This window comes from Ranitomeya imitator, chromosome 1, assembly GCF_032444005.1.
Source record: "Ranitomeya imitator isolate aRanImi1 chromosome 1, aRanImi1.pri, whole genome shotgun sequence".
Classification (NCBI taxonomy): Eukaryota; Metazoa; Chordata; class Amphibia; order Anura; family Dendrobatidae; genus Ranitomeya; species Ranitomeya imitator.
Genome location: NC_091282.1, coordinates 100,264,031 through 100,287,825, shown reverse-complemented (window position 1 = coordinate 100,287,825; position 23,795 = coordinate 100,264,031). Strand labels below are relative to the sequence as shown.

General features: G+C 44.2%; 1 protein-coding gene across 3 annotated transcripts in view; it reads right to left on the bottom strand.

Moving 5' to 3' along the window:
* The window catches only part of IPO11 (importin 11), a 628,234-nt gene that overhangs the window by 321,193 nt on the left and 283,246 nt on the right, over nt 1–23,795 (bottom strand). For all 3 annotated transcript variants that reach the window (XM_069749262.1, XM_069749270.1, XM_069749278.1), the window contains exon 23: nt 2,395–2,474. In XM_069749262.1, the coding sequence (XP_069605363.1) occupies nt 2,395–2,474 (80 nt within the window). The remainder of the gene's footprint in view (nt 1–2,394; nt 2,475–23,795) is intronic.

Here is a 23,795-nt window from a genome sequence, read left to right as displayed (position 1 = left end):
AATGGTTGGGTTCAGCTATAAACATATTCCTAACACTTTACAATGCATCGTTATTAAAAAAAAGATGTACAGCATATTTACAAAAGTGTTAATATGTATGCAATGCCTCTGTGGGGGATGAGAAGCAGCAAACCTTCATAACCCTACATAATGGCAACACAAAAGAGAACAGATGAATGGGTTTGTAGATTACTATTTATTCAGATGTAATAAAGCTATTAAAGGGGTATTCTCAAGTTGTTAAAATGCTTTAGTTAGTTTGACAGCATGAAAATAAGCAAGTTTGAAGTTGACTTGATTTTTTTCTACTTGCTGTCATTCTATTTCAATTACAGCTTTTATTTTTCAAAGTGTATAGCTGATTTCCATGGATCTCAGTCACTAGTGCCTGTCCAGACTATGGCCGGGTGAACGCAGCAGTTACATTCCAGGAGAGGAGTCAACTCCTAACATCCCAGCCATGTCTCTCCCCATCCTTCTCAGATCCTGACATGCTGCTGTTATCGGTCCTGTAAAATAACAATTCCTCTCGCACCCCCACCATAACTTCACAAACAAACCCATCCTTGTCACCCAGCAACACGGCTTTCACAGTCCAGAACTGTGTGTTTGTTCAAATCCCTGTTAACGCTACATATAAATACAATGATGTGAATATATACTCCAGAACAAACCACTGACAGCTGAACTTGTGCTTAGCTTTAGGCTGCCGTCACACTATCAGTATTTGGTCAGTATTTTACCTCAGTATTTGTAAGCCAAAACCAGGAGTGGAACAATTAGAGGAAAAGTATAATAGAAACATATGCACCACTTCTGTATTTATCACCCACTCCTGGTTTTGGCTTACAAATACTGATGTAAAATACTGACCAAATACTGATAGTGTGACGGCAGCCTTATAGTTCTCATAATACTACAACTCTGCTACTCAATAGAACTGTCACTCAAGGAGGAGTGCACGCCCCAACGGATACCAGGAAATTAGTAGACTGCAGAGTTACTAGCTGCTCAAGAGACAACTTGAGAATAACCCTTTAAATACAAGTTTAATCAGTGAACTTTTGATATTAACGATCTAAAAACAAAACTCATAAAAAAATATAGATTTGCTCTAATTACAAAGAAATTTAGGCTGGGGCTACACGGAAACTTCTTTTAGGGTCCCGAGCTTTCCAATTTAGTATGAACTAACTGCAATCCAAGAGAATTTTTGGTGTTTGATACAGGTCTCCCTTTAGCCTAAGCTTTAAAGGGAATCTGCCAGCAGCATTTCACAACCTAAAGTGTTTATATGTGCATATAGCTCTGTCAAAGACAAGTCCAACACTACCTTTACATGGCTAGGCTGTTTCTCCATAACTGAGAAATTATGTAAATGAGGCTGAAGAGCTATTTGTAGATCTGGAGCATCTGTCACTCCAGCTCTATAACCTGTCCAGCGCCGCCTCCTCCTGCTTGACTGACAGCCTTATCCCAGGCAAACGAGCTGGGTGAGGAATAGAGCTGGAGTGACAGAGGCTGCAGATCTTAAAAAAAAAACCTCTCAAGTCATACACTGATTTCTGGGTAACAGAGGGATGAACTGGCCATATAAAAGTATGGCTGGACTTGTCTTTGAACAAGAAATATGGGTATATAATCAGATAACAACGGATGTCCAAGTGGAAAATGGATATATAGGGCTCTGCTCCATCAGTAGCTTAATTAACTGATGACTACAGATTACTTTATCCAACATGAGTATTTCATCATACATGTGAAAAGAAAACATGAACGTGGTTAGGATGAGCTGCATAGTGTTTCCAGACAGCAGTGTGAAGCTCAGATTCAATTTTGCACTTGCTGCTCTGACGACCAAGAAATCTCATTTATTACTCGTCGTAGATTTTATACTTCACTATGGGTTTTTGTTCCCCTTTAATGCTTCTATTTCTTAACACAACAAAGCAAAGTGCAAAACAGCATAAAAAACTAATGGCACCAATAAATACGCTGCACGAGAAGGAATGGATATTTAAAGAGCATTGTGAATTTTATGAGCGATATCAGACATAATAATTCTCTGCTGTGTTTTGCCCCTTCTGGCACAGACGGAATTGTAAAAATGTCAAATGCCAAAACATAAGCGTTCATCAATCATTGCAACACGGCGACAAGCGTTATGTGTGTTGGCGAATCATTTGAAAATTATAAGAAAACTGTGTTTACATCGCTCACCCGTAGCCTCTATTTTATTCGGCAAGCTCCCAGTGTCATTTTTATATGCTTTCAACTTGTCTCTCAGTAAGAGCATGAAGGTTTAGTAAAACCATTACCGCTACTATTTGGGCAACGTAGATCGAGCACAAAAAGGCAAACAAACCGGGTTACAGGGCAACGGAAACATCGTACCTGCAGGAACTCCGAGGAAACAAAGAACATGTAAGCGTTGATGATCTTGAAGCAAATGCGCAGGTTCTCTGAACTTAATTCTAGGAGGAAAACGTATTGTTAGAAATGAAGATGGAGAATAAAACAATTCTATTACACGTCATTCAGATAAAGACGATTACTTTTTTTTTTGCATATCAGAAAAAAACTTTCATTTTCATCAGTGTGCTCGATCTTGCTTTCATCCATTTATGGTTAATATGTCCATTTTTATTACCTATGTGCCATCCTTTCGATTTGCTGGCAAAAAAAACAAGTCAAGCTTCTATGACATATTGAGTAAAAAACGGACAGCACACAGATGGCATGGTTTACATTCACACATTGGTCAGTCATTCTTAACTTTTACACATTAGTCGACTATTGAGTTGGTCAGGAATTGTTCTTTTTTCACACATTGGTCAGTCGTTCTTTACTTTCACACACTGGTGGGCTATTGACTTGGTCAAGTATTGTTCAATTTCACACACTGTTCAGTCATTCTTAACCTTTACACATTGGTTGGCCATTGAGTTGGTCAGGTATTCTTTTTTCACACATTGGTCAGTCATTCTTTACTTTCACACATTGGTCGGCCATTGAGTTGGTCAAGGAATGTTTATTTGCATACATATAATTAAACTGTGCTAATCCTATCTGCCATACTCAGGTGAGACATTTTGGTTTAAACTTGAGAAAAATCACAAAAATAAATGGGTTTCACATCCTTCTGTACCTGCTTTTTTACACTAAAAATGCGGCAAGAACTGATGCCTACGCTTTTGCTGCTTTTAAGCGCTCACTCATTATTTTCTATGGGTGAAAAAAACGCAAGTAGTGACATGCTGCAGTTTTCATAAAATCAGCAGTTTTCCAATTCAGTCAGGAAAAAAACACAAAGTGTGTGCATGAGATTTCTGAAATCTCACAGCTTTTGCTGGTATTTTAAAAAGCTGCTTTTGATTTGGATAAGGCTTCTTTCACACTTGCGTCGGGCCGACGTACCGGCGCACGCTGTGAAATAAATGAACAACGGGGGCAGCGGATGCAGTTTTTCAACGCATCCGCTGCCCCATTATAATGTCCGGGAGGAGGGGGCGGAGTTTCGGCCGCGCATGCGCGGTCAAAAATGGCGGACACGACGCACAAACAAAAAGCTAGATGTAACGTTTTTGTGCCGACGGTCCGCCAAAACACGACGCATCCGTTGCACGACGGACGCAACGTGTGGTCATACGTCGCAATGCGTCGCTATTGCAAGTCTATGGAGAAAAAACGCATCCTGCGGGCAACTTTGCAGGATGCGTTTTTTTCCCCCAAATGACGCATTGCGACGCACGTCACACAACGCAAGTGTGAAAGAAGCCTTAAAAAAAACACAGCAAAAAATGCAAGGTGTGAACAGAGCCTTACACAGTTTTAACTTCTGTATTAAAAAATCCAGAGTTAATTGAGGTAGATTGCCTTTCAGAGCCCCCTTCTCTTATCTACAATAGCATCTATGAGTATCTCTAGCTATGGTGGCCATATAGACAGCCCCAGGCTTGGGAGTGTTGAGTTCAGAGAGGCCTGGGCATTACAAATGAAGAGTTGTCCCCAGTTGGGTCTTCGCGATTGAATCCCTGAAGGCGTCAGCACATGGATTTCCTCTGTATAGCGCCATCAGATGTTTTGAGTGGTTAACACTGCTCATAGATTCCTTGTAGCCCTTTACTTTATAATTCGGGGATCTTGAACATGGAAATTATTCCACCATTTTTATTTTGCTCTGTGTTCGCATTGTATGATTCTGCTGCAGTGACGGATTACTGCCTTACGGAGCAAACAAATATAAATTGTGGCTTTTTTACTTGGATAAAGAAAAGGTGATCTTTCCTGCCATCAAACAATTCTTACCAAAATTTCTGATACTTCACCCATTTGCTTAATCACATAACGTCACCTGAAAGATGTTGTCCATTATTTGGACACCTTCTTGTCATACACCTCGCTTGGCCCCGCTAAAATAATAAAACCTATACTCCATCCCTGCGCTTTCTGCACTCGCTCTCCCTGGGGCTCTCATGCAGTGTTGCGACTAGTGATGAGCGAATATACTCGTTACTCGAGATTTCTCGAGCACGCTCAGGTGTCCTCCGAGTATTTTTTAGTGCTCGGAGATTTAGTTTTTAGAGCCACAGCTGAATGATTTACATCTGTTAGCCAGCATAAGTACGTGTGGGGGTTGCCTGGTTGCTAGGGAATCCCCACATGTAATCAAGCTGGTTATCAGATGTAAATCATTCAGCTGCGGCAACAAAAACTAAATCTCCGAGCATGGTCGAGAAATCTCGAGTAACAAGTATATTAGCTCATCACTAGTTGTGACATGTGACCCCAATCAGAGCTAGCGTCAATGTCTCTGCCTTTGGACAAAAGAGACATGAAAAGGAAGTCCGGGATCAGCTGCAGCACTGGCTGCCTCTTCTTCTGATTGGGCGATGGTGTCACAACACCGCATGAGAGCCCCGGGGAGAGCGAGTGCTGACACTGCGGGAATGGCGCCAGCTCGGGAGGAGAGTATAGGCTGTATTATTTTATGGGGGCCAAACATTTTGATCAAGAAAGGGTATCCCAGTCGTGGACTACCCCTTTGAGGCTCTTGTACATGGCCGGATTACAACTCTGCACCATTTCCAAGTCGCAGGAAGCAGTAATTTGGTACCCATTGGTTTTTGTGCCTTCATATATGACCATTTCTCATACCGAAACCAACAAGAGCATGCTCCACCGGATGACAGTTAAAAACAAATTGTCCTCCACCAGGATTGATTCTAGGAGGGAGACAATATGGTGCCACACATGGAAGCAAAGTTGTGTGCATGATGCCTTACAAGTCGCTGTGGACTGACGGGGAACTAGATTTTATATTTTGGGAGGAACTGTACATAAAGATTTAATAACTGCTTTAGGAAGATTTCCCAGTGAAAGTTATGTAGACGTAAAGGTCATATGAAGCACAGGCTGTGGGCCTGGAAATGACGGCAACTCATCTTCTGATTTCATTTATATTCGCCTAAATAAATAAAGTGCTATAAAAAAACTAATAATAAAGAACTATAAAAAAAAAATTATGAAAGCAAAAACTAAGCAAATAAAGATGGTTGACGCTACCTCCCTACTAATGGGTGTCCGGCTGCTACATCTACCGCCAGTAGCAGCAGTTCTGCAAAGCTTTCATTCTCTTATGCTTAAGATCTATATTACAGATTTTCATGCTTTATATCGGCGTCTGCATTCATCAAATTCTTTTACTAAGAATAGAAAAAAAATATGTTTGCAGCATCCCAGGGTTAGCTCACAGAATCAACTGCAAATCTCCACAATCAATCTATATTGCCTTTTCATCCTGCCTCGCTGCTGTAGGGCTAAGATGAGTTCAATAGTGCTGAAAACTATCTATATTCCGCGCCATTATCGATGGCTATAAATGAAATATTTTCCATTCTTCAAGTATACAAGTTGCACTTGATGACACTAATAAATGGTTTAAAGAATACAGAGAAGGCTGCCAGCAGCTTGTACTGGCTTAACACACCCCTGCATGTTTTCTCATTTTAATTCCTTGATGCCAATACATGGTTGGCTTTATCTTTCCATTTGGATCTATTTCCCCTTGCATTTTCCCTTTTGACTTCTAATTAATCCCCTCCTGTGTCTGTGAGCAGTCTTCCTGCTGCCCCTCCCTCCTGATCACACCTGGCCTATTTCATGAGCACTAAAGGTACCGTTACACTAAACGATTTACCAACGATCACTACCAGCGATACGAGCTGGCCGTGATCGTTGGTAAGTCGTTGTGTGGTCGCTGGGGAGCTGTCACACAGACAGCTCTCTCCAGCGACCAACGATGCCGAAGTCCCCGGGTAACCAGGGTAAACATCGGGTTACTAAGCGCAGGGCCGCGCTTAGTAACCCGATGTTTACCCTGGTTACCATTGTAAATGTAAAAAAAAAAAACACTACATACTTACATTCCGGTGTCTGTCGCGTCCCCCGGCGTCAGCTTCCCTGCACTTGTGTAAGCGCCGGCCGTAAAGCAGAGCGGTGACGTCACCGATGTGCTCTGCTTTACGGCCGGCCGGCGCTGACACAGTGCAGGGAAGCTGACGCCGGGGGACGGGACAGACACCGGAATGTAAGTATGTAGTGGTTTTTTTTTTTACATTTACAATGGTAACCAGGGTAAACGTCGGGTTACTATGCACGGCCCTGCGCTTAGTAACCCGATGTTTACCCTGGTTACCAGTGAACACATCGCTGGATCGGCGTCACAAACGCCGATCCAGCGATGACAGCGGCTGATCAGCGACCAAATAAAGGTCCTGATCATTCCCAGCGACCAACAATCACCCAGCAGGGGCCTGATCGTTGGTCGCTGTCACGCATAACGATTTCATTAACGATATCGTTGCTACGTCACAAAAAGCAACGATATCGTTAACGAAATCGTTAAGTGTGACGGTACCTTTAGCCTGTTATAAATTCAGAGACGCAGGTCTGTCTGGACCTTGGTCTGTGTCTAGAAGGATAACAGCAAACATGATAGCACAAATATGCCAGAAATTAGCTAGAAGTGAACACAAGGTAAAGCTAACCACTGTTAACCCCTTCATGACCCAGCCTATTTTGACCTTAATGACCTGGCCGTTTTTTGCAATTCTGACCAGTGTCCCTTTATGAGGTAATAACTCAACAACGCTTCAACGGATCCTAGCGTTTCTGAGACTGTTTTTTTGTGACATATTGGGCTTCATGTTAATGGTAAATTTAGGTCGATAACTTTTGTGTTTATTTGTAAAAAAAAAATGGAAATTTGGCTAAAATTTTGAAAATTTCGCAATTTTCAAATTTTGAATTTTTATTCTGTTAAACGAGAGAGTTATGTGACACAAAATAGTTAATAAATAACATTAAACACATATCTACTTTATATCAGCACAAATTTGGAAACAAAATTTTTTTTGCTAGGAAGTTATAAGGGTTAAAATTTGACCAGCGATTTCTCATTTTTACAGCAAAATTTACAAAACCATTTTTTTTAGGGACCACCTCACAATTGAAGTCAGTTTGAGGGGTCTATATGGCTGAAAATACCCAAAAGTGACACCATTCTAAAAACTGCACCCCTCAAGGTACTCAAAACCACATTCAGGAAGTTTATTAACCCTTCAGGTGCTTCACAGCAGCAGAAGCAACATGGAACGAAAAAATGAACATTTAACTTTTTAGTCACAAAAATGATCTTTTAGCAACAATTTTTTTTATTTTCCCAAGGGTAAAAGAATAAATTGAACCCCAAAAGTTATTGTACAATTTGTCCTGAGTACGCCGATACGCCATATGTGGGGGGGAACCACTGTTTGGGCGCACGACAGGGCTCAGAAGGGAAGGAGCGCCATTTGACTTTTTCAATGAAAAATTGGCTCCAATCTTTATCGGACACCATGTCGCGTTTGGAGAGCCCCTGTGTGCCTAAACATTGGAGCTCCCCCACAAGTGACCCCATTTTGGAAACTAGACCCCCCAAGGAACTTATCTAGATGCATAGTGAGCACTTTGAACCCCCAGGTGCTTCACAAATTGTTCCGTAAAAATGAAAAAGTACTTTTTTCACAAAACTTTTTTTCATTTTCACATGGGTAACAGGATGAAATGGATCCTAAAATGTGTTGGGCAAGTTCTCCTGAGTACACCGATACCTCATATGTGGTCACAAACCACTGTTGTGCAAACGGCAAGTCTCGGAAGGGAAGGAGCGCCATTTGACTTTTTGAATGAAAAATTAGCTCCAATCGTTAGCGGACACCATGTGTGCCTAAACATTGGAGCTCCCCCACATGTGACCCCATTTTGAAAACTAGACCCCCCAAGGAACTTATCTAGATGTGTGGTGAGCACTTTAAACCCCCAAGTGCTTCACAGAAGTTTATAACGCAGAGCCGTGAAAATAAAAAATCATTTTTCTTTCCTCAAAAATGATATTTTATCAAGCAATTTTTCATTTTCACAAGGGTAGCAGGAGAAATTGGACCCCAATAGTTGTTGCGCAGTTTGTCCAGAGTATGCTGGTACCGCATATGTGAGGGTAAACCACTGTTTGGGCGCACGTCGGGGCTTGGAAGGGAGGGAGCACCATTTGACTTTTTGAACGCAAGATTGGCTGGAATTAAAGGTGGCGCCATGTTGCGTAAGGAGACCTCTGATGTGCCTAAACAGTGGAAACCCCTCAATTCTAACTCCAACACTAACCCCAACACACCCCTAACTCTAATCCCAACTGTAGCCATAACCCTAATCACGACCCTAACCCCAACACACCCCTAACCACAGCCCTAACCCCAACACACCCCTAACCCTAATCCCAACCCTAATCCTAATCCCAACCCTAACCACAGCCCTAACCCCAACACACCCCTAACCCTAATCCCAACCCTAATCCCAACCCTAATCCTAACCTTAATCCCAACCCTAATCCTAACCCTAATCCCAACCCTAACCACAGCCCTAACCCCAACACACCCCTAACCCTAATCCCAACCCTAATCCTAACCCTAATCCCAACCCTAACCACAGCCCTAACCCCAACACACCCCTAACCCTAATCCCAACCCTAACCCTAACCCTAACCATAACCCTAACCACAAACTTAATCTTAACCCTATTTCCAACCCTGGTCCTAATTCCAACCCTAACTCTAATTCCAACCCTAACCCTAAGGCTATGTGCCCACGTTGCAGATTCGTGTGAGATTTTTCCGCACCATTTTTGAAAAATCCGCAAGTAAAAGGCACTGAGTTTTACCTGCGGATTTACCGCGGATTTCCAGTGTTTTTTGTGTGGATTTCACCTGTGGATTCCTATTGAGGAACAGGTGTAAAACGCAGCGGAATCTGCACAAAGAATTGACATGCTGCGGAAAATACAACGCAGCGTTTACGCGTGGTATTTTCCGCACCATGGGCACAGCGGATTTGGTTTTCCAGAGGTTAACATGGAACTGTAAACCTGATGGAAAACTGCTACGAATCCGCAGCGGCCAAAATGCTGCGGATCTGCAGCCAAATCCGCACCGTGTGCACATAGCCTAATTCTAAGGGTATGTGCACACGCTGTGGAAAACGCTGCGGATCCACAGAGTTTCCGCAGCTGCGCGTCTGCAGCAGTTTCCCATGAGTTTACAGTTCAATGTAAACCTATGGGAAACAAAAAACGCTGCGCACATGCTGCGGAAAAAACTGCACGGAAACGCAGCGGTTTACATTCCGCAGCATGTCACTTCTTTTTGCGGATTCCGCAGCGGTTTTACAACTGCTCCAACAGAAAACCACAGTTGTAAAACCGCAGTGAAATCTGCAGAAAAACCGTGGTAAATCCGCAATAAATCCGCAGCAGTTTTGCACTGCGGATTTATCAAATCCGCTGCGGAAAAATCCTCAGAGGACCAGGATAGGTGTGCACACAGCCTTACAATAAACCCTAACGCTAACCCTAGCCCTAGAGGAAAAAAATATATATTTATTTTATTATTGCTTCTACCTATGGGGGTGATAAAGGGGGGGGGTTTCATTTACTATCTTTTTTATTTTGATCACTGTGATAGGTTTTATCACAGTGATCAAAATGTACCCGGAACGAATCTGCCGGCTGGCAGATTCGGCGGGTGCACTGCGCATGCGCCCACCATTTAGGAAGATGGCGGCGCCCATGGAGGAGACGGACGGACACCGGGAGGCTCGGTAAGTATGAGGGGGTGGAGGGAGCACGGGGGGTGGATCGGAGAACGGGGGGGTGGATCAGAGCACGGGGGTGGAACGGAGCATGGGGGGGTGGAACGGAGCATGGGGAGAGGTGGATCGGAGCACGAGGGGAGGTGGATCGGAGCATGGGGGGAGGTGGATCGGAGCACGGGGGGGTGGACCAGAGCACGGGGGGTGGATCGGAGCACAGGGGGGTTGGATCGGTGCACAGAGGGTGGATCGGAGCACGGGGTGGATCGGAGCACGGGGGGTTGGATCGGAGCACGGAGGTGGGATCGGAGCACGGGGGTGGATCGGAGCACAGGGGGCTTGGATCGGAGCATGGGGGTGAATCGGAGCACGGGGGTGGGGTCGGAGCACGGGGGAGCGGACAGGAGGATGGGGGGAGCGGACAGGAGGACGGAGGGGAGCGGACCACAGAACGGAGGACTGCGGAGATTGGTGGCGATGGGGGGGGGGGTTGGAGATCAGTATTTCCAGCCATGGCTGATGATATTTCAGCATCGGCCATGGCTGGATTGTAATATTTCACCACTCTTCATAGGTGAAATATTACAAATTGCTCTGATTGGCTGTTGCACTTTCAACAGCCAATCAGAGCGATCGTAGCCACGTGGGGGCAAAGCCACCCCCCCGGGCTAAAGTACAACTCCCCCTGTCACTGCAGATCGGGTGAAATTGGAGTTAACCCTTTCACCCGATCTGCAGGGACACGATCATTCTGTGACACAGCATATGCGTCACAGGTCAGATTGGCACCGACCTTCATGACGCATACGCTGTGTCACAGGTCGGGAAGGGGTAAATAAATGTACTAAATTTTATTCCCTTTCTGCCACACTTATTCTTATCATGCTGACATACAGTTAGGTCGATATATATTTGGACAGAGACAACATTTTTCTAATTTTGATTATAGACATTACCACAATGAATTTTAAACAAAACAATTCAGATGCAGTTGAAGTTCAGACTTTCAGCTTTCATTTGAGGGTATCCACATTAATATTGGATGAAGGGTTTAGGAGTTTCAGCTTCTTAACATGTGCCACCCTGTTTTTAAAGGGACCAAAAGTAATTGGACAATTGACTCCAAGGCTATTTCATGGAGCGGTGTGGGCAAACCCTTCATTATGTCATTCTCAATTAAGCAGATGAAAGGCCTGGAGTTGATTTGAGGTGTGGTGCTTGCATTTGGAAGGTTTTGCTGTGAAGTAAACATGCGGTCAAAAGAGCTCTCCATGCAGGTGAAACAAGCCATCCTTAAGCTGCGAAAACAGAAAAAACCTATCCGAGAAATTGCTACAATATTAGGAGTGGCAAAATCTACAGTTTGGTACATCTGAGAAAGAAAGAAAGCACTGGTGAACTAATTAATGCAAAAAGACCTGGGCGCCCACGGAATACAACAGAGGTGGATGATCGCAGAATAATCTCCATGGTGAAGAGAAACCCCTTCACAACAGCCAACCAAGTGAACAACACTCTCCAGGATGTAGGCATATCAATATCCAAATCTACCATAAAGAGAAGACTGCATGAAAGTAAATACAGAGGGTTCACTGCACGGTGCAAGCCACTCATAAGCATCAAGAATAAAAAGGCTAGACTGGTCTTGCTAAAAAACATCTAAAAAAGCCAGCACAGTTCTGGAAGAACATTCTTTGGACAGATGAAACCAAGATCAACCTCTACCAGAATGATGGAAAGAGAAAAGTATGGGGAAGGCGTGGTACAGCTCATGATCCAAAGCATACCACATCATCTGTAAATCATGGCGGAGGCAGTGTGATGGCTTGGGCACGCATGGCTGCCAGTGGCACTGGGTCACTAGTGTTTATTGATGATGTGACACAGGACAGAAGCAGCCGAATGAATTCTGAGGTATTCAGAGACATACTGTGTGCTCAGATCCAGCCAAATGCAGCCAAACTGATTGGTCGTCATTTCATACTACAGATGGACAATGACCCAAAACATAAAGCCAAAGCAACCAGGAGTTTATTAAAGCAAAGAAGTGGAATATTCTTGAATGGCCAAGTCAGTCACCCGATCTCAATCCAATTGAGCATGCATTTCACTTGTTAAAGACTAAACTTCAGACAGAAAGGCCCACAAACAAACAGCAACTGAAAACCACCGCAGTGAAGGTCTGGCAGAGCATCAAAATGGAGGAAACACAGCATCTGGTGATGTCCATGAGTTCAAGACTTCAGGCAGTCATTGCCAACAAAGGATTTTCAACCAAGTACTAAAAATGAACATTTTATTTCAAATTATTGAATCTGTCCAATTACTTTTAGTCCCTTTAAAAACAGGGTGGCACATGTTAAGGAGCTGAAACTCCTAAACCCTTCATCCAAGTTTAATGTGGATACCCTCAAATGAAAGCTAAAATTCTGAACTTCAACTGCATCTGAATTGTTTTGCTTAAAATTCATTGTGGTAATGTCTATAACCAAAATTAGAAAAATGTTGTCTCTGTCCAAATATATATGGACCTAACTGTACGCTCTAACAGTTTTGGCTCCCTTACTCCTCACTCTCCTTCGCTATCCTCAAATCCCAGCACCCCCTAACCAAGTAATAATCTCTCCTTCCCTCCTGGCGCCCTCCCCACCTGACCTCCTCTGCTGACCTGCTCCTCAACCTCAGATCCCTCCTAATAAAACACAGAACAAGCCGCCCACTCTCCTTCTCCCACCTGCTCTGTCTCTCTCTGCTTCTCTGTTATGAATAGGTAATTCAGAACCACAATGGACCTTGAAGTTCAGAGCACACAAGTGACCTGACAAAAACCACAAAACATAGGACGAGCTCTGAGACGTGGAAACTCTGCTGACCGCAATCCCTAAACCTATCAAACCACACTAGAGGTAGCCGTGGATTGCGCCTAACGCTCCCTATGCAACTCGGCACAGCCTGAGAAACTAGCTAGTCCTGAAGATAGAAAAATAAGCCTACCTTGCCTCAGAGAAATTCCCCAAAGGAAAAGGCAGCCCCCCACATATAATGACTGTGAGTTAAGATGAAAATACAAACACAGAGATTAAATAGATTTAGCAAAGTGAGGCCCGACTTACAGAATAGACCGAGGATAGGAAAGATAGCTTTGCGGTCAACACAAAAACCTACAAACAACCACGCAGAGGGGCAAAAAGACCCTCCGCACCGACTAACGGTACGGAGGTGCTCCCTCTGCGTCTCAGAGCTTCCAGCAAGCAAGCAAAACCCAAAAAGCAAGCTGGACAGAAAATAAGCAACAAAAGTAACACAAGCAGAACTTTACCTTATGCTGAGCAGACAGGCCACAGGAACGATCCAGGAGGAAGCAAGACCAATACTAGAACATTAACTGGAGGCCAGGATCAAAGCACTAGGTGGAGTTAAATAGAGCAGCACCTAACGACTTAACCTCATCACCTGAGGAAGGAAACTCAGAAGCCGCAGTACCACTCGTGACCACAGGAGGGAGCTTGATCACAGAATTCACAACACTTCTCCTCACTGCTGGAGACATATCTCCCAACCCTGGGCCCCCACAGCTCTTACCTCCTATTACTACCCCTCCTATAGCTCCCAACCCAATATAAACACCCGAAATCTTGCCCACCTCAAATCCATGCCCATGACGCCCACCCCCGTGCACCCTCTCTCTGGATCACTATGGAATGCCGGCTCCATTTGCAATAAACTCCATGTGATTCACGACCTCTTTACCTCTCGTAATCTTTTCTTTCTGGGCATCACCGAAACATGGCTGACACCCTCTGACACAGACTCCCCTGCTGCACTATATTACGGTGGCCTCCACTTCACCAACACTCCTCGCCCTGGCAACAAACGCGGTGGAGGAGTGGGCCTTCTCCTTTCTTCCAACTGTACCTTTAACCCAATCCCACCTCTACCCTCCCTTATCCTCCCCTCTTTTGACGTCCACTCTGTCTGCATCTACTCCCCCTACAACCTCCAAATGGCCATCATATACCGATCATCATGGGTGACTTCAACATCCCCATTGACATCCACCAGTCAGCAGCCTCCAAACTCCTGTCCCTTACTTCATCCCTTGAACTTACTCAGTGGTCCTCCTCAGCCTCCCACATAGACGGACACACACACATTAGACCTGGTCTTCACCCGTTTATGCTCCCTATCTAACTTCATAACCTCCCTCTATCTGACCACTATCTATTCACTTTCTCATCCCTGTCCTCCTCACCTGTCATCCATGTCCAGCACCATGCGCACCCACGCAGGAACCTCGCACACCTAGACACCAACACACTCTCTGACTCTATCCTACCACTGTCCTCTATATCCTCACTCCACGACACAGACACTGCTTTCTGCAATGCCACTCTTGCATCAGCTATTGACACGGTCGCCCCTGTCATGCATAGCAAAGTGCGATGAACCAATAGACAACCCTGGCACAATAACATCACTAAAAAGCTTTGGCAAGTATCCAGAATTGCAGAACGGTGTTGGAAGAAAACGCATTCACAAGATGATTTCACTGCACTCAAACAAGCAACACTGGCATTCAAATCTGCTCTCACCTCTGCTAAACAGGCCTACTTCACAACCCTCGTTTCTCCCTTATCCCACAACCCTAAACAGTTGTTCAACACTTTTACCTCCCTCCTCTGCCCACCACTGCCCCCTCCGAGTTCCCTAATCGTTGCCGAGGACTTTGCCATGCACTTCAAAAATAAGATAGACCGAACAAGGCAAGTCTTTGTTGTCCAACCACCACAACCCCTTTGTATGAGACACCAATGCCCAAACCCCATAACTTCACTCTCCAAAATCTCTGAAGGAGAGCTTGCTCATCTTCTCTCCAAATCACACCTCACCACTTGACCCCATCCCATCCCACCTCGTCCCCAACCTCACCACCACACTAATCCCATCCCTAACCCATCTCTTCAACCTTTCACTAACTTCTGGTACCTTCCCCTCTGCCTTCAAACATGCCGCAATCACACCTATCCTCAAAAAGCCATCCCTTGACCCAAGCGGTATGTCCAGCTATCGCCCCATATGTTTGCTCCCATTTGTTTCCTGACTCCTTGAGCAGCACGTCCATGCTGAACTTTCCTCTCACTTTGCATCTAACTTTCTCTTCGACAACCTACAATCTGGCTTCTGTCCCCACCATTCCACTGAGACTGCCCTGACCAAAATAACTAAAGACTTACTTACAGCCAAAGCTAACAGACAATTCTCTAAACTCTTCCTCCTAGACCAGTCCTCTGCCTTCGACACAGTTGACCACTGCCTCCTACTACAGATCCTCTCTTCCTTTGGGGTCAAAGACCTTGCCCTATCTTGGATCTCCTCAGACCTTGCCAACCGCACATTTAGCATTTACTACTCCCATACTACCTCTTCATCTCGCCCCCTCTCTGTTGGAGTCCCCCAAGGCTCTGTCCTAGGACCCTTACTCTTCTCAATCTATACACTCGGCCTGGGACAACTCATAAGGTCCTATGGCTTCCAGTACCATCTATATGCCGATGACACTCAGATCTACCTCTCTGGCCCAGATGTCACCTCTCTGCTCTCCAGAATCCCAGAGTGTCTATCAGCCATATCCTCCTCCTTCTCCTCTCGCTTCCTCAAACTCAATGTGGACAAATCTGAACTCATTTTTCTTTCCTCCATCACGCATATCTTCCCTACCTAATCTATCTATCAAAGTAAATGAAATCACACTTTCCCCTGTCCCCAAAATTCGCTGCCTCGGAGTATCCCTTGACTCTGCCCTGTCCTTCAAACCGCACCTCCAAGCTCTCGCCACCTCCTGTCGCCTCCAGCTCAAAAATATTTCCAGAATCCATCCTTTCCTCAACCCACACGCTACCAAAATGCTCGTGCATGCCCTAATCATCTCCCGCTTCGACTACTGCAGCATACTCCTCTGTGGCCTACCTTCTAACACTCTCGCACCCCTCCAGTCCATCCTTAACTCTGCTGCCCGACTAATTAATCTCTCTCCTCGCTACACTCCTGCTTCACCTCTTTACAAATCCCTTCACTGGCTCCCAATTTCCCAGCGTATCCAGTTTAAATTACTAACACTGACCTACAAAGCCATCCATAACCTTTCTTCTCCGTATATTTCCACACTAATCTCTCAATATCTTCCCTCACGAAATCTCCGGTCCTCCCAAGACCTCCTCTCCTCCACGCTTATTTGCTCCTCACTCAATCGCCTCCCAGACTTCTCCCGAATATCACCCATCCTCTGGAATTCAGTGCCCCAACACATCCGGTTATCCACTACTTTTGGATCCTTCAAAAGAAACCTGAAAACCCACCTCTTCAAGGAAGCTTACAGCCTGTTAAGACCACACGTCCAGCTCAACACCATTGGAGCTACTGCAACCCTCGACCTACTGTCTTCTTCCCCATAATCCTGTAGAATGTAAGCCCGCAAAGGCAGGGTCCCCTTCCCTCTGTACCAGTCTGTCATTGTTTTGTTTACTGTAAGTGATATTTGTATTTTGATGTAACCTCTTCTCATCTACAGCACCATGGAATTAATGGTGCCATATAAATAAATAATAATAATAATACACGCAACAAAGGTCTGGAGACCACCTCTATGCCATATAAATAAGATCGCAGGTGGTCACAGAGTCCGTCATCAGAAAAGACCAGCGTGTGTATTGGAATGTGGAGAACAATGATTTAAGGGGTTTCACACAAATGCACTAAAGAAAAGGGCTCACTGCACTCCAACAACTTGATGATTATCAGACACATACTGTTGATTATTAAAAAAGAAAAACCTTAATTTTTCCCCTAAATTTTGCCCTGCTTACTGCCATTCTGGAGTTAAAGAAGGTTTTCTAGCTAAAACACAATACTTACATCTTCCTAAATCAATGCTATGCAACCTACTATAGTTCACGCCTGAAAATAGCCCAGATCTTCCACGAGAAGTATCAGTCATGGGTCCAGGCAGGTTTCCCCATCTGCACCCTACGAAGGTCAGCACAAACAGGAAGAATCATAGAGATGAATAATAAAACCATCCGGTTGGCTAGTTGTATTAAAATGTAAAAACACTGAGACAGCTGTTTATGGGAAGCTGGCGGCCATATAAGATTGCCAACCAGGTCTCCTAGACTCAAACTCTAAAATCTCCATGGCTAAGCAGCATTTATGGACCACCCCAGTGTTTTTTCTTATTGTCCCTTTGGTTAGCAGTTAGTAATGTGCGTGCAGGGATTACAATAAAATACTTACTGGTCTCCGTCTTCAGCCATTTGTCGCCTTGCTCCAGTCCTCTCCCGGATTACGAGACCACAATTCTGACCTGCCAGTTCACACTGTGTCTTCTGTGTGGACAGAAGGTCACCTTCTCAATGAGGTGCAAACGAGGAGTCATGTGATGGAGAAGAGGACCGGAGCAGCGCTGGAAACGGCAGAAGACACATTCACTACAATTTATTGCCCACAGAGTGGGCAATAAAATAAAATGCCGTTGTGGGAGCGGACCTTTAAGGAGCGCAGCAATGCACATTTTTATAACGAACCTGTCACATTGTACATGAAGCCGATCTGTGTACACCATCGGAAGCCAAGCAGAATGATATATATAGGTTTATTGGAAAAGGCTCAGGATCAGGGTTCGAGCGCACCAGCGTATATCCTCGCATGCAAGAGAATCGGGTCGATTATGCGGTCACTCGATGTTTGATCCAAGTGTCATCTTACTGTGATGAAGAACTTAATTTTTCCATGTAGACTAACCACAAGATGGCAGTAGGTCCCTGTCATCTATAAAGAAGCCGACCATAAATAAAAACTAAAATTAAATTTTATTACAAAAAAAAATATCAGAAACAATACAACCAATAAACATATATTTAAAAAAACTACAACATATCATCCGGGTAATACCCCATGGGAAGGCCGTGAAGAGCACATCAAAAAAATATCATTAGAGCAAAATAAGGTACAAATATGACAGACCGCCTACGTTGCTGAATGGACACATATAAATATAGGTGCAAATCGCATCCTTTCCAAAGCATCAAGGTCCCATAAATAGAGGCAGCCCTACAAACACTCCCACCCCACCATATCTCCATAAGCCTATCATAAGACCCGTATAAACGTAAGGCAGATAGGGAAAAAAGGATCTAAATAATTACCAAGTAACGGTCTCAATGATGTACGTCCTCCCACGTCTCTTTCCCAGCGCCCCGACGCGCGTTTCGCCCTGGCTTCTTCCGGGGGCGTGTCTATACCCGGACACGCCCCCGGAATACTTTTTTGGACTTTGGTTGGACTTTTTTGGTATTACTATTAATTTTTCCATGGTCTGAGTCAGCGGATGCTGGATTGCACTCGGATGTCATCTGAGTGCAGTCCGATGTTTCCCACGCACACACAGTCTTGTATGGATACAAATAGTCCGATTTACGGAGCCACTCACGGCCTGCTGCGATTGTTTTCTCATGCAAAAAAAATCCCAGATCTGCACGGCCCCATAGTATAACATTGGGCAGAGTGTTATAAAACACCAAACAGCACTCAGCCGTGTTATATGCTAGTGTGAGCGAGCCCTTAGTTGTATTTTATTCATTGAAATCCCTGATGTCTGCATTCATTTGAGTCCAGTGGGTGTACCTACAGAAAAGACTGTCAATCACTGAATAGGCCCGCCCACTGGACTCTTATACAAGCCAACGGCAGGGATTTCAATGACTGAAATGCAAGTTTTACTAAAACTTTTCCCACAAATATGTACATCATCCTGATCTGCTTCATATCCTCCTGCCTGCAGATCAGATAACATTGTCAGCATGACAGGTTCCCTTTAATCAGACTGGGTGATCTATGTGGAGAACTCCATGTCAGCACATTTAGGTGACACACTCAGCTTCACCTGAAACACATAAGCCCCTCAGAGGATGTCCACTAACGGACTTTTAGCGATTTTTTTTAAGGAAAGGCGTACATCTTGAGTCCAGTTTTTGGAACTCCACATACTGTAGTGCCACAACTGTCCGACTTTCCTTCTTTGGCCCGTCGTAGGAGGCCATTAAAGTCACAGTCTGTGGAAAGACTGTCCGAGGATGTCTCCAGAGGGCTTCTGCACCCCCATCCACCATCAGCCATGCACTAATAGCAAAATCACATTTCAGTAAAGGAATAAAAAAAAGGGAAAGAAAAATTAAAAAAAATTCCACAAGAGAGAATTTTAATTGAGAGATAATTACTAATAAGAAATGGTGTCGGCTTCCCAGATAATCTCCATATTACTGCAAGGTTCTGCGGCTATTACTGCTGCTTTGTGTGATACAAAGGAAATTGATGATATCTGGAAATAGAATTATTTCCTTCTAAAATGAGTTTTACCTCAGAAGCTGCCAATCATGTGCTGCAGGTAGTGGGAAGACAAACTTACAGCAAGCTTGCCTATAATTATTTCTTTCCAGCTTGGTCTTCCGTGTATGCCCTCTATCATTACAGACAGAATCTACACAAGATAGCGGCGAAATCCGTGTAATTAACGTTGGTGATAACAGTCGGCTAAAACAATACAGGCGGCAAACAATGGAGATTAGAAGTAATCAACCTTCCGTGACATTGGGCTTTTTCTCAATCATGGCTGTACAACAGGACGGTTTAGAAAAGTGAATGTTCGCAGCTTGCCATGTCAGGCAAAAGAAAAAAAGTCTGGTGGACATACTGTGGGTGTGAAGCAAGCGTCGGCCTGAAGGTCCCACATGGCCCTCACAGCACCCGATACACATGAGCGCTTGTGTCTGCCAAGTGTTTCTGTCTTCACTATGGGGAGAGAGGAACGGACCTCTGTAGGACCCCAATACAAGGACCAGAAGTTTGCCTTCAATCCTGAACGTGCCCACATGGCCCTCATGGCTCCCGATACACATGAGCGCTTGTGTCTGCCAAGTGTTTCTGTCTTCACTATGGGGAGAGAGGAACGGACCTCTGTAGGACCCCAATACAAGGACCAGAAGTTTGCCTTCAATCTCTCGATCATTCTTTTCTCTCGACATCATCTGGAATCAGTCAGTGCTCCCCATGCAGAATTGATTGTCAGCTCGTGGTGGACATTTTTATTGTGTCTAGGCAGCATTGAACTGGGGTGCCAAGGACCCTCCTACAACACGGATTCTGGGGGCCGCTATTCAACCGCCATACTTGGTGCATACCCGAGCACTCTCGGCAAACTCAAGTATCAAGCGCTTGCGCTCATCACTACTTATCATCATAAACGCGCACAGATAAGGCCTTTATAGGGCACCAGTCACAAGGATACGTGTAGTGCACCATGCCGGCGTGCAGGCTATTGGTCATGCCCCTACTATTAGATAAGGTGGGCTGTCCTGCACTAGATAAGAGCACCCTACAAGGACAAACCTCCTATTTTTTCACACTAGGTCCTGGCTGCAAGCTATAAAGATGAAAAAATACATATATTAGTAGGTATTAGTTGATAATTTGTGCCTTAGTGTCCATATCCATAGCTGTGATTGACAGAAATTGTTCTTTATTCACATATGCTAATGAGATGGTCGGTGCACCCTTGGTGTGGCCAAACAGTTCAGTGCACCTTCCCATCTACTGTACTTGTTTTCCATCTATCTCTACCTTCCTCTGGCTCATATAAAGCCATAGCTGGATTGTTCGGCCACACCAAGTGTGCCCCGAGCATCTCATTAGCATAAAAGAATGAAGAAAAATTTCATGCAAATGTGGTAATGGAACTGGACACTGGAATTGGATTTTTATTAACTCTACAAGTTTCTGAGCCTGCTCTGAACATTCATTTACTGCTGACCAACCAGTGTCTACTTCATGCTGCCTGTGGTTCGGGCAACTTGAATCTCTTGACTTTAACTTTGTCTGTCTACCTACCTCTACGTACATAAGTAATTGCTGGTCGTTCAATACTGCAGTTATGCAGAATTCACCATGGTGAAAACTTTATATTCTCGGTTTCAGTTTTTATTCCAAGGGACTTCAGCATGTATTATTATACAATATGTGCAAGCTTGAACCTAAAAATGGAAATCGCATACTGAAGGAAACGTCTGTAGATGCTTGCTGCTCCCTTAAGGGCTCATCAATGCTACTTCAATGACTAAGCACTGGAGAGCTAGAGGCAGGTTGCAGACCAGATACCATAAAGATATGGTGGGTAAAACACTGAACCGTGTAAAGAACAGTGCTGAATAAATATTACATTACTTGCTCATGTGCCCCATACAGCAAGACTCTGGTGTCTGCAGCCAAATGCCAGCTCACTTTACACCTGATTAACCCAAGGAATGAAAAACTAAATTACTTTACTTTCTAGAAAAGTTACAAAAAAAGTAGAACAAAAAAAAAAAAAGAACATGAAGTACGTTACAGAAATTTACCGACCCATCAAGAACGAGAATAAAAGGATTGTCAAAGCTATGGATGGTGACGAGAGCCATATTTATTTGACTGGTATGCCGCTTGCAGGAAATATCTAACAGGAGGGGGTAGCTTACGGTCAAACATATTTGTTTCCTGTCAAAGTCGATTGAAGTTGGACTCTGACCCAGGCAGGTCAGACATGGTGCAGTGCATGGGCCTGCTGGAGAAGAATCAAGGAGACTTGTCTTATCCTGAGAGTCTTGGGCGCCGGGGCATTTGCCCTAGGTGTTAAGTGCTAAAAAAAAAATACTTTATCTTGGCCAATGTATCTAGATGTGGGGCAAAAACAGCAAACAAACTAGAAAAGACTAGATGAAGCTCTATAGACCATAGAAGCATTTATAGAGGACCACTCACCAAGTCATACGTGGACAGTTTCTCCTCTTACTTTATTCTCACTGCTCCCGAGTTCTGCAACATTTATAAACCCACCATACAGTTCCAGAGGTACGGGCCTTTTTATTCAGTCCTTTGTTTTTATGGTCTTTACCAAGGAGGCGTGGCTCACAGGTTAAATATGCAAATCAGCATAAAGACACAACCCCATGGCTACTGTGAGCCACACCCCTCGTTAAAGAGGATGAAAATAAGTACTGAATAGAAAGTATTATGGCCGATTTAAAAAAAAACAGAGAACAAAATACTCAGAAAAGCAGCGAGATTAAAATAAGAGAAAACATGTGGCCACTTTTGACCATGTGACAGGTCCTCCTTAAAAAAGGAGAAAGAGTCCTGTCAAGACCCTCTTCAATTAAGCAGATACTCTCAATTATGTGGCACAGAATATAGAAAAGCATTGCATCCTGTTGTGTAAATGGCTGGGAGATCACATTGGGATTTCTGTAGTAGATATGTAGCTCTCCGCAGCTTCCCCTGGTCAAATCGATAGATTCCCGGAGGGTACGGTCTCATGAATATAACTCCTGTCCATTTGGTCAGTTGAAAAAAATGGATATCACAGAAAAAGGTAGCACGTTACTGTCCATCCGTCATAAGACAGACCACCTATATAAGTACCTCTAACCAATCCAGGGCTGACCTTCTTATTTAATAAAAAAATAGAGTGGGTAGCACCAGATTAGACCAGGAGATTTTTCTAAATATGCTGAAAGTTAGTGTCAACTGTGCACAAACCACTCCCTAACGTCCCGGGAAAGAGCCCAGCTTTCTAGGAAAAGTAGAGTCCTAACACTCCCCTTCCCCTTTCTTGCACCTTCACTGCCAGAGGAATCAGTGAGGGGTGTGGGATGTCACACTGCATGCCAGGATCCCACAACCCTCCGCGGTCCCTCTGGTGAAAGATCTTGTGGATTATCGAGAGATCTCACACCGAACGGTAACATCATTAGTGCGGTTACAGTTTGGTCATCACTTCATAAAGGATGCGGAAGTGCTGGGTTAGTACGAAGAGTGAGATCTCGCACTTTCCTTGAGACAGGGGCCAAGGAGGGTTGTGGGTTCCCACTCTCCAAGACAGGAATCTGACCTGCAACAACCTGAAGTTCGGGCCTGACTTTTTACTAGAAAGTTGGTCCCTTTCGGGAGACATTAGGGAGAGTTATGGGCACTTTTGCCACCACCTTATATTTTGAAAAATCACCATTCTTGGGGTTGCCCACTATTATAAAATAAAAAGGGTGGTAGGTACTGTGTAAGAACAGCTCTGGAGGACAAGACCTGCACATGTATTACGGAGTTAGCCATCTAGTTCTCAAGTAGTGCTGAAAACTTGTAGCATAAAGCACGAAAAAAAGAAAAGAAAAAAAACAAATTAAAAAAGAATGCAAATATCGTCCCACTTTATTCACATTACAAAGCCCATCATTGTTCAGTACACACAATCTTACAGAAACACTCCTTGCCATGTGGATCCCGTACAACAAATGTTTTGATTACTGACATCTAATATATTAGGAAATTAATGGGTTGACTGATTTGGCTAATTCTTCGTGATGATTTTTTGCAGCTGCTTTGGCAAGAAGTGATGTTCTTTTATAGCTTTACAAGAAAACATTTATTATTAGCAGGAAAAGAAAAATAAGGCAGTCGCTCTTCTCAGCAAAAGCTGGCAATTTATTTTTACTTGAAATGCCTTCTTGGCACATCCGTAATGTGGATGTATTGTGC